General features: G+C 36.6%; 1 protein-coding gene across 3 annotated transcripts in view; it reads right to left on the reverse strand.

Annotated features, from left to right (window-relative positions):
- The window catches only part of TNKS2 (tankyrase 2), a 55,292-nt gene that overhangs the window by 37,203 nt on the left and 5,768 nt on the right, over nt 1-12,321 (reverse strand). For all 3 annotated transcript variants that reach the window (XM_019739266.3, XM_019739258.3, XM_088791956.1), the window contains exons 2-7: nt 6,130-6,354; nt 3,769-3,864; nt 2,402-2,438; nt 2,166-2,241; nt 1,760-1,854; nt 581-647 (exon numbers count right to left, since the gene is read on the reverse strand). In XM_019739266.3, coding sequence (XP_019594825.2) covers nt 581-647; nt 1,760-1,854; nt 2,166-2,241; nt 2,402-2,438; nt 3,769-3,864; nt 6,130-6,354 — 596 coding nt within the window. The remainder of the gene's footprint in view (nt 1-580; nt 648-1,759; nt 1,855-2,165; nt 2,242-2,401; nt 2,439-3,768; nt 3,865-6,129; nt 6,355-12,321) is intronic.

The raw sequence follows: 12,321 nt of genomic DNA on the forward strand, positions 1-12,321 counted from the left end.
AAAGAATTCATTGCCAGTCCTGGGAACCTGTTTGTTAAACAACAGCCACCCAGCATACGGGAAGAAGTAAAGCTCACCAAGTGAGCTGTTCCAACTCAAAGTACAACTAAGCAAGTCTTGCAAATGTAACTGATAGTTTTAATAATACATGATTCACTAAAAATTGCTTCTTGATATTTTCCAAGTTTTAAAACTTCACTTTTAGCCAAAAATTACAGAATCACTTAATCTGCTATTTGTAAGATGGTAGTGCTACTTTATATTTAAAATGTTATGGTATCTCAAAAATCTCAAGCAGACAGATGCTGACCTATCAGTCATCTACATTTTATAGTAATTATAAATATTCCTATATCCACCCAGCATTAAAAACACACAGAATACAGATATACTTAATGCCAGGTGGATACTAGTCTTACCGGGGGGAACACTTCATAAATTATATAAATGTTCAACTACTATGCTGTACACCTAAAACTACTATAATTTTTAATGTCAATTATAAATGAAAAGTTAAAAAAAAGATAAGCTATGTATTTAAAATAAATTATAATTATTAAAAAGGAACAAGAGAACTAACCTTGACGAGAAGTTCAGTTACTTCGTAATGACCATAGGAGCAGGCATTGTGTAACGGCACCAGATCACTACAATATGAGAGGGGGGAAAAAGCCTTTTATTAAAAATTCCCTAGGTTTAGTTTATTTAATTTTATTTAACTTTACAGTTAGATTTAAACAGCAAATGGCGTATGTAACCTTCTAATAATAAAAAAAAGTGTAAAATTTAATAACACCCATTTGAATCCTAAGTCCTAACAATTATAACTTCCAAGTTTCTTTCAAATCCACCTTTTCCCCCCACTGCTGCTGCCACTGTTTTGGTTTGGGCCTTTACTATTTCTCCCTGTACTATGAAATGACCGTCACCTCAATTTGTCCTCCAAGCCGTAGCCACATTTTCCCAAAAGATAATCGGATGTGGTTACTCCATGTTTTAATGTCCTTCACTGGTTCTTCCTTGCTTTCGAAATATGGTTCCAACTGCTTAAGCTGGCATACAATGATTTCACTCTATCTAGTCTTACCCTTCAAAGCACTTGCAGCTTCCTGAATAGCTCTACACATACTATCCCCTGGGTATAGAATAGATTACCCTCCCTCCTGGATTACTTCACATCTTTTCCAAACTCAGCGCTCAAATACTGGCTCTTCTCTGAAACTGTTTTTTTGAGATTATGTAAGGTAAATTCCTATAATCCTTAATAAAACTAAAATCTACTTCCTTCAGGATGGCAATGGAAGAACTTTATAGAAGGAACAATGGAACCTTACTTAAAATCTTGACTTATACCTTTAAGCCGCTCCTTTTTGGGGATCACTCACAATTAATTACCACAGACACCATCATGATGGTCTCTGGTGAGTGATGGCCACCCATGGCTTAGTCTTTAGTTCTATCTGTCCTCTCTTTAAAGGCTCATGACCTTCCTTACCATTTTGGTTTTACAGTTTCTTACTTAGCTGAGCACTAATTTCATTTCCAACTATTTGCTAGCCACCTCCACCTGAGTTCCCATCATCATCTCATAAAACCAAGAGTTCTAACAGTAAACTCAACGTTTCCCCCGAAAACAATTTTCCCTCCTTGATGTATGTGTATCACTGGGTCTCACTCATTCAGCTTCAAAATTTGACAGTATAATATTATAAGGCTAGTACAATATTTAAGAAATCCTAATTTTTGTTCAAATACTTACCCTTTATCTTTTGCATGGACATCAGCTCCATGTTGCAACAACAGCTGTACAATCTTCACTCTATTGTATCCTGCTGCCAAATGCAACGGAGTTGACTGAAATATTAATCAGAAAAATTAATGAAATTCAAATAGTGGCTAAAAAAAGGGCGAAAAATCCAAATATGAAACCAGAAATCCAGATTAAAACTTTATAACTTTACTGTGTAAATAGTTATCAATTTGGTTTTACAAAATCCAACACATACTCATAAACAACTAAATGTTTATTATTAATAAAGTTTTACTAAGTTTAAGAATTACTCCAAAAGAAAATATCAGCATTCTCATCAAATGTTTTAATTTATAATAAGTGCATTTTCACATTACCAGGAGATGAACACAAACTTAGTTGCAAAAGGAAGTACCTTTCTACCATCACTTGCATGGCAGTTGACATTTAATGGTGTGAGTAGAGCCATCATTTTTTCCTCATTGCCACTCCTAACACACAAAAAAAGTATTAGCAATTTCTAATCTTTATCAGATCCTATCTGAAGACATCTATGTGAATATTCAAAAACATTAATTTTTTAAAAAGTTTGCTTATTGTAAAATAAATATTTAAATAGTAAAGTATTCATAGTACATATTTATAACACACCTGGCACTTTCCAACAGTTCATCTTTCTTATATTCACCTGTAAATTAGGGGGGAAAAAAGCAGAAATTAAGAAAAGTTAATTACAAAAGTAATGACAGATTTATGTATAAAGATGCTCACTGAACTATAGCTAAAATAAATTGTAAATAAATGGAAAATGATTTAATCAATAGATTATGCAATTTAAAAATATTTATAGAATACCTTTGTTATGAAAGTGAAGAGTCAATGTTATATAATGAAGTGCGATCACAATTATACAAAAACAATATGCACAGAAAAAGAAAAGCCAAGAAGGAAATACACCGAAATTTTAATTTTGTCTTAGGTGGTTGGTTATGGGTGAGCTTTTCCTTTTCTTTTTACTCCTTAAATTTTATAAAACTAATACACTATTTGTCTAACACACAAAATGCATCCACAACTTCATTCAAAAGCCAAACAAAACAAAATCTAACCAATATATCAACATTCAGAAATGACAAAATATACTCTATAACATCACCAACTGAACATAATCATAAACATTCTTGTGAATCCGTAAGATTTTTCAACATTAAAATTGTTTTTATTACAATGCTATTTTAAATTCAGTCAGCCCTCCATATCTGCAGGTTTCATATCCATGAATTCAACGAACCTCAGACTGAAAACAGTATTTTCAATCCATGGCTGGGAATTTGTGGATGTGGAGGGCCGACTGTATGCAGTTCTTTGGTCATTTTATATAAGGTACTTGAGCATCCACAGGTTTTTTTGAATCTGTGGGGGGTCCTGAAACCAACTCCCCTCAGATACTCAGGACATCTGTCTGAGGTGTAATCAAACAATACTGTGAATGCTGCCGAGTGCCATACAACGGAAAGGCAGGGATCTTCTATTTTTTGATCACACCTCGCTCGTATATATAAATAAAAACAGGATTAAATATAAACTCTTTATGCCTACAGCTTTTATATTTACAATGAATAAAAAAACTTTAAAATTAATACAATTTAAATTAACATAATTTAACATAATGCATAGTGTTTATTGATTTGCTGAAATGAAATCTAAACTGCTGCCCACAATATGAACTATGTACTGACGGCTAGTATAAAGCTTCTTTTGAGCCCCAAGATTTTTTTTTTTTAAAGATAAAAAGCATGTAATACTGAAGGAGGAACATCAATTTAAAAAGGAAAAAAAGCTTTACCTTTCTTAGACAATAATCAAATGCCAACTGTTCAGATGAAGGAAAAAACATCAATTGAACTGATACTATTAAAAAAATCTAGCCGAGGTGACTAACTGCAGGAAGCTATCTACCTAGCAAGCTCACTCTTTACATTCTTCCTGGAATACCCAAAGAGAGTACACAGACTTACCAGTCAGCACTGCTTTGGCAGACGGGTCTGCTAAATCCAGTGCTGTCCTTCCATCTGTATTTCGGATGGTTGGCTCAGCTCCATGCTGTAAGAGCACTGCAAAATAGCAACACTACCTTTTTCAAGATGATAATCATGACATTTTTATTTCAGTAAATCATTTTCTTCAAATTCTGGTTCAGAAGTCTCAAGGTTATTTAAAGACCTTTCATATTTTGATACTATGGTAAATATTGTATTTTACAGATAAGACTATATAAAAGTTTCATTATTCAATGTATTACATACACACTAAATAAATGTCCCCTAAGCTTAAAGTCAGATTTTCCTTTCCTAGATAAGTGACTAAGGACAGATAAGAGTATGTGAGGAAATAAAAGGCAAGTTTGCTTGAAAGTTTGTTTTCTCATTTCAAATGAATACTGCCTATGTTAGAAAGATTTTCTATCGTAACAAAAATAAAATTTCTAAAGCTATGGATAGCCCAGGAATAGCGATCTGTGGAATTAAAAGAAATAAATTTTTTTAAAAAAATCACACAATTCTTTAAAAAAAAAAAGAAACAAAAACATTATAACCCAAAGCACATTAAAAAGATCTGTGTTATACTCTGTATTGTTATTTGTTATATAAAGATATTCCGGCACACTCTATAAATAAGGAGCTGCGGAAAGAATGCAAATACCTGCAGAAAGGGAAGCCTAGCTCCCATTCTTTGATAGGGTTAATATTCATTCTACTATTTGTAACAGTACTGTCCAACAGAAGTAAAATGTGAGGCATTAACATGACCCACATGTGTGATTTAAAATTTCTAGTAGCTACATTAAAAAAAGAAACTGGTTAAACTAATTTTAACTCATTTTATTTAACCCAATATACCTAAAACACTATTGTTTCAATATTTACATTTATACTGTAATCAATATAAAATTGAGATATTTGCATTCCTTTTTTTCAAACGAAGTCTCAGAAATCTGGTATATTTTCCCCTTATAGCACATCTCAATTTGGACTAGAATATTACAAGTCCTCAGCTAACTTATTGGATAGTGCAGATCTGTAACCTTATTCGGAAAATCCCACATTATTTATTTTTATTATTTTTTTAAGGAGGGCGCAGCTCATAGCAGCCCATGTGGGAATCGAACCAGCAACCTTGGTGTTATTAGCACCACGCTCTAACCAACTGAGCTAACCAGCCACCCCTGGAAAACCCTGCATTATTAAAGCTATTTATATGTCCGAGATTCAGGAACCAGAAAAGGATTCTGAACAGAAGGCAGTAGCAAGATAACACACAGGACAGGAGAACTGTGCAGAGGTTACAAGGTAATTTATTTCGTATCTTTATAAATTACCTCATTTAAACTAAGCTGTTGACTTTGGTATAATCAGTGATTTGAGGTTTGGAGGACAGATGAGGAAAATGTAAGTCCAGCATAGAGCCTTTGGACTTTTCCTAGTGCACAGTATTGGTTTTCTACCGGCCTCAAGGATTTCGATTGTCCCTGATTTACATCAGGCAATAGAACTAAGGTAGCAGGGTCCAAAATCCATGTTAGGTTCAGAAAAGCCAATACCAGGTTAATGAAAACTCTCAAATAAGCAGCCTTCTCACATATAATTTTCTGTCAATGATCAATCTGTCAGGCAAATCCTATCATATTTGTTAAAATATTCTAAATGACTCATAATTTTCCCTTCAAATGCTTCTTCAGTTATCCGCCATTTCCATTCTACAACAATCCTAGTTCATGCCCTCATCGTTTCTCATCTGGGTTACTGTAGTTTCCTAGCTAATCTCCCCAATGGCGTCCATTCTACCAGCCCCCGACCAGATCACTCCTAACATACACTACTCTCTTTGCACTGTTCTCTTTCCTAAAAGTCTTCAATGATTCCACACAACCTACATTAGCAATATCAAGCTCCTTAACCTGGAATTCAAAGTTCTTTATAAACAAGTACCTGCACACCTTTTCAACCTTTCTCCCACTACTTCCTGGAAAGACTCCTGGAAGGAGTGACTTAACTCCAGCCAACTCACTGTACTCATCATCTTCTAATACTACTGCTCACGTCTCCCATGACGTTATCTGATTCTTTGTGTGCCTATCTCCCCAAAGAACCCAAATTTCTAGAAAACGGGAATCCTGTACTCTATTCTCTAAAGAACTTAAGTCCACTACCATACACAAAAAGACTCTAAGCAAATAGTGGTTAGATTAAATCACAAAGTGCTCTTAAGTATTTAAATTCAGCCTGGCAGAATTTGATCATATTAACAAATAAAGTCAATTCAAATTCAGAATAGTTACAAACAATTTCAAGAAAATTATGGAGAGCAAACAGTCTTACCGATGCAAACATCAATCTTTCCTTTAATTGCAGCTTCATGGAGAGGAGTGTAATTCCAATTATCACGAGCATTTGGGTCTGCACCATGTCGCAAAAGGAGATTGACTACTTCAGCATGACCAAAAGAGCATGCATTGTGTAGAGGAATAAGACCCCCATCATCACGTGCTTGGACATTTGCACCATTCTGAAGCAAATATTCAACTACATCTTTCCGCCCAAAGCCTAGAAGAAAACAAATTACCCACATTTAAATCCTCAAAAGAAAACAATCAAGTTAGAATCAATAAGTAGAAGCCATGCTAAAATGTTTCTGGATGGAAACTAGTAAGAGACTCAACAATTCAAGAACTCAGTGATGAAAAGGGGATCTGAAATGTATCACTAACTTATCTTAATGAGAAATCCAAAAGGTCTCTCCAATGCTTTAGGTAGTACTACTAACTTCAGAGAAAGGTTATAAAATAAGTGACTGAAAGCATAAAGTTCAAACATTTCTCACTCTACCTACAATAGCATTTCTAATTGCAAATACAGAGTTCTACATATTTAGTGTACATTTTCAGATGTTCAAACTATATAACTCTTGCCAGAAACCCCTTCCCACATCTACCTTATAAAACGTTTCTACTAAACTGGGGGAACAGGGAGATATAAACAGAATATGATCTGCTTACAGTTTATCTTTGTCTAGTACTGAAGACACAAAGAAGTGATGGTAGGCAAAAGTGTGAATCAGGAGTCTTCATAGGAGCCCCTACTTTGCACAACACAAGCAACTTCTTCCTAGGCAGGAGGCCTCCTTTGGAAACCCATGTCCCATGGTTCTGCTGCAACTGCCCCATATGAAAAAAATAGTCTGAAAACTCATTTATACTGGTTTACAGATTAGTACCAATGAGCTTCAATCTCTTACCATTCCCACTAATACCACTTTAAAACTTTTTACAGCTAACTGAAATGAAAAGGATTTCAGGCATACGTGAAAGCAGATAGGGAGGTTTACGTGTGTGTTAGGAGAGAAAGAAAGGACCTTCTCACTCATCCGAAATTTTGTCAGGATATTCTTAAAACCACCAAGCCTGGTAACTGAATGAGAAAGAAAGGTACAATCATTCTAAGGTGTATGCCTGGGGCTGGCCTGGTTGCAGTTTATGGAAGAGTTAGACGGTTGAAGAGATTAATTAGATTCTTTGTTAGTTTAATATTGCTTGGCTCTGTCACAAAGACAGTATCTTCCCTAGTCTCAAAGAGCTAACAATTTACGATGGTGAGGAACAGTAAGAACCAGTAATTTCAATACAATAGCCATAACAGAGGTATATATAAAATGCTATTAGAGCTCAAAGAAGGGAATACCTAAGTTGGAAGAAAGTAAAGAATAGGAAGGGTTATCTCAGAGGATATTCCAGCGATGACATCTGAGCTGAAGGCTTATGGAAAAACTAAGGGATCATTAGGAGAATGAGGAGGAAGGAGCTGAAAAAGGGAGGGTACCGGAGTCTAAGCAGAAGAAACAAATGTGCACAGGCATGGAAGCATGAAAGAGCAAATCATTCATGATAGCCAGTACAGAGACTGCCCAAGAAGGTAGATGTCAGGTTTTCTCCATATCTATGACTTCACTTTCTTTGCATTGTTTTTTTTTAAGATTCCACAGATAAGTGGTATCATACAATACTTATCTTTCTCTGACTTATTTAACTTAGCATAATGTCCTCAAGGTCCACCCATGTTGTTGCAAATGGCAAGATTTCATTCTTTTTTACAGCTGAATAACATTCATGTGTGTGTACTAAATTTTCTTTATCCATTTACTCGTCGATGGGACACTCAGGTTGCTTCCATGTCTCGGCTACTGTAAATCATGCTACAATAAACATTGGGGTACAGGTATCTTTTCGAGTTAGCATTTCCTAATGAAATTTTATATAAAATTCCAGTATGTCATGTTCACTGCAAAAAATAACTAATACCTGGTACATGGTTGGCATTCATAAAGATGCAAATTAACTGAATTCAACTATTCAAGTTGAATCTTCCTCCTTCCCCTAACAAAGACCCAAAGGAAATTATCCCTGAGTCACCTTTTGGAAACAGTATAGCAAATACTCGTACAACAGATCAGTGGTATTTGAAGGACAAACACCTACTTAACATTAAAAAACAAAAACACTATTCTACATCCTCTTTTTTAAAAATCTAATAGTATCCCAGAAATTAACTCCTATCAGTACATTTTTATTGGTTGGAAGTTATAACTAGCTCCTTTCTCATGGATTGGGAGGTTGTTTCTCATCTTTTGGTACTGCACGTAATGTCCCCAGGAGTAACTAAAGAGAGACAAAATTGAAAGCATCTGGTGACTTCTTTAATTTGGAAAAAGGAGAAAAGGAATGGGAGTGACTATCAGATCTCTGAGATACAAAATAAAACAGGAAATTTTGTGGGATAAGATGATTTGTTTTTGAAAATGCTTAGTTTGAGGTGCCTGTGGAACAAACATCCAGTAAATAAAAGGTTCTGTGGATCTTGAACTCAAGAAACCAGTATGAGCTAGGGGCTGACATTTTGGAGTCGCGAACATAAAGATGGTATTTGAAACCGTATGTGAAAATGAATGAACATGACTAGAGAGCACTAGTTTTCTACCTGTTTTGTTGAAAGAAGTGTACTTTCTGTCAAAGAGCAATCCCTTCTCACCTTACACTGTAGTTCTTTCTCACCTTCAAGGTCTTTGGTCTCTTCCCACCCCCATCAATCCCCTCTCTACGTTCCTAACAGTACGTAAACATGTTCTGTATCTTCCATTTTATAAAAAACATTTTCTTTGAATTCACACTTTTATTTCTCTCCTCCCCTGCATAAACGAATCTCTAAGTGTTGTCAGCAATTCTTCATCTCCTATTCATTCTTCTCCCAAATTCAATCTGGCACCTGCTTCTTCCTTACAACTGTTTTCATCAAAGTCCCTTACAATCTCCATGTTGCCAAAGCTAAAGGACAATGTATGTCCTCACTTGACTAGACCATTCAACAACATCCTGCGACTGACTACTCCCTCTTCCTTGAAACATCCTCTCCAAAGTTTTCATGAGATCACACACTCCTGGTTTTCTTCCTGTCTCATCCATTCATTTAACAAATGAACAGGGAATATTTGCTATGTGACAGACACTTTTTTGGGTGCCTGGAACATACTAAAGAACAAAAGAAACCAAATCCCTGCCTCTGAGGAACTTCTATGGAAGTATGGGAGATGAGCAATAAATTAAAAAAATAAGTATATTAGAAGGTTGATTAGAAAAAGAGCAGGGTAAGAAAGGATCAGGGTGTATGTATGGGGGCGGGCTGTAAAGTTGAACAGGGAGGTTACCACAGGCTTTGTTGACATAGAGACATTTGATCAAAGACTTGAAAGAGCGGAAGTGAGCCTTACTGGCCAACAGTGATAAGGCCAGAGTGACAAGCTGAGTGAGAAAGAAAGAGGCAGCAAAGTAGGAAATGAGGTTAGAAGTAACAAATGGGCCAGACAGAGACGCTTGAGGACCACTGTAAAGACCTTGGCTTTTTTACTCAGAGTCACTGCAGGGTTTTGTGATCAGTTAACATGATAAGACTTAACATTTGAAAAGCACCCTCTGGCTGTTGTGTTGAGACTAGACTTAAGGGTGTTAAGGGTAAAGCAGATGAGAGATTATGGTGGTTTAGATTATAATCTGGTAACACTTGTCAGAGTAAGTGGCAGATTCTAGGTACTCTGAAGGTAGAGCCAGCATAATTTCGTAATGGACTGGATGTGCGGGGAGCGTTAAGGGTGAGAAGGTGAAAGAGAGCAAGGACAAGAGAAGGGTCATGGATGACCCCAAAGTTTTGGACTGAGAAATGGAGGGGTAGAATTGGCATCAATTCAGATGGGCAAGACTGCAGACGAAATATGTTTGTGACAGAAGACGAGTTCATATTTTAGACATGGCCTATCTCTTTGAAGGCTTCGTGCTTCCTTCATCCAATTTCTAAATTCTGGGATTCCTCAAGACTCAGTTCTCTGCCCTCTTTTCCCATCTTAAATGATCTCATCTACTCCTATGGCTTTCAGTGTCACCTAGATATACAATCCCTAAATTTAAATTTCCAGTCTAGATTTTTCACCTGAATTCCAGACGGTTTACTAGACATATCCACTGGGGTATTTGAAAGGCATCTCAAACTCAACACATAGTGTGAAGGACTCTTCACTTCCCCTGACATTTCCCTAACCCAACCACCATTGTCTCCAGCCTGAACTACTGCAACAGTCTCCAAGCTGGGCCTCTCATTTCCAATTCTGAGCCTAGTGACCTTTTAAAAAACAATCATCATATCATACCCATTTAAAAGAATTCATTGGCCTCCCACTGATGCTCTCAGAATAAAATTCAATGAATTTACTGCACCTACAAGGCTCGCTGCACAATGTGACCCTTACCTACTTCTCTAACTTCATTTCCTACCATTCTTCCCTTTCTGAACTATGATCCAGTTTTTTTTGCTGTCGTCAAGTATGGCCTGACTTCAGGGACTTGCTACATGCTGCTCTTCTGCCTGGACTGTTCCTCCCTTGCTCTGTGTATCTCTCACTTCTACTCATTGTCTAACCCGTTTAAATGTCACCACCTGGTCACCTGATGAAGAAGGTCATCACTGATCATCCTGCCTAATTAAAGCAGTCCATTCTGCCCACCCACATTATTTCCTATCTTAACATTCTATTTATTTTTCACCTTTCTTCTCTACTAGAATTCAAGTTCCAGAAAAACAGGGATTTTTGTCTTTATTGTTCACAGCAGTATCCTTTGACACGTATTACAATTTGTAATTATTGTTTACTTATGTCCTGGACTCTTCATTTCCATAAAGGGCAGGAGCCATGTCTATCTTAGTTCATCATTACTTCCCCAGTGTCCTTCACACTATGTGGCACATAGCAATTTGTTGGTATTTGCTGCATACACCCGTGATGATATGAGAAAAGGAGACTGAGAAGTACGTAGTAGTACTAAGAAAGAATGGCCCTGCAGAGGCCAAGAAGGAAAATTTCCAGGTGGGCAAGGCCAAATCTGTTGCCCTTATGCTCTGATCTGAATCTTCCTTATCTCTGCTGGGCATTGTTGATCATACTGTCCTCCCCAAGTAAGCCGTCTGGAATTGCCCCCAATCGAGGGCTCTGCTATCCCAGCCACTCAGCACCCACCTGGAGGAAATGCTTTTAGAAAAATACTTCTTAAATTGGAGAGTAAGAGAAAAGGAATCAGAACAAAGAAAGATTAGTAAAGGTACCCCTTCCTTTGGAAAGTTATTTGATGTATCCAAGCACTTTTAGAAGGACCACTATTTCTTCAGTGGTACTCAACATATCTGAAGTAATCAAAATGGTGACTCACAGGCTAACTTCCCAAAAAAGGAGAGTGAGGTGGGCACAAAAATAGCTTTAGAAGAACATCCAGTTGTTTCAAGAGATAGTGTCAATTAAGAAGATACCCATTCCAAAGGATTTGCAATCTAGCTGAAGAAAGGTCAAGTAGTAAGTAGCCTTTTGTCTAAATGTCATTGGGAACAGAAGAACGATGCTTAAAACCAGAGTCAAAGAAGGACTCAATGCTGATATGTATGACTAAATACTGAAATTAAAGTTTAAGATGGGGAGGAGGTCGGGTAGAAGAGTTAAGTGATTTTATCTATATAGTCACTCACAGTACAAGACACAGATAACTTCCACTTCTATAACTTTGTATCAGCGTGGATCCCTAGCCATTAAGACACCTGTCTGCAGACTCACAGGAGAAACTGACATGTTTTTAAAGTCACATTGTAAGGACTATAACATATGAGCAGAGTTGCTACCCTGAGAGTAGATGAAGAGTCTGAGATTTGACTGTTTGAACCCACTTCTTGGCACAAAAGGAAATTATATAGAGGGGGTCAGCATGCAGCTATTTAAAATTTAAAAATCTTCCACTGTTAAAAGTTTGGTGAAACTTTTAGATTCAAGATGCTTCCCAAACTGACGGCTAATCCCTGATGAAATCCCCATTCTTATGGCCTCAAGAATAGTTCAAAGCATCTTAAGTACGCATTTCTTGAAGAAAAAAATAGCTTTGCAGGGTATATTCTGATCATGTTCTCACTAGCCAGGTAGAACATGAATAGGCA

The sequence above is a fragment of the Rhinolophus sinicus genome, chromosome 15 (assembly GCF_057876585.1).
Source record: "Rhinolophus sinicus isolate RSI-liver-muscle chromosome 15, RSI-T2T, whole genome shotgun sequence".
Taxonomy (NCBI): domain Eukaryota; kingdom Metazoa; phylum Chordata; class Mammalia; order Chiroptera; family Rhinolophidae; genus Rhinolophus; species Rhinolophus sinicus.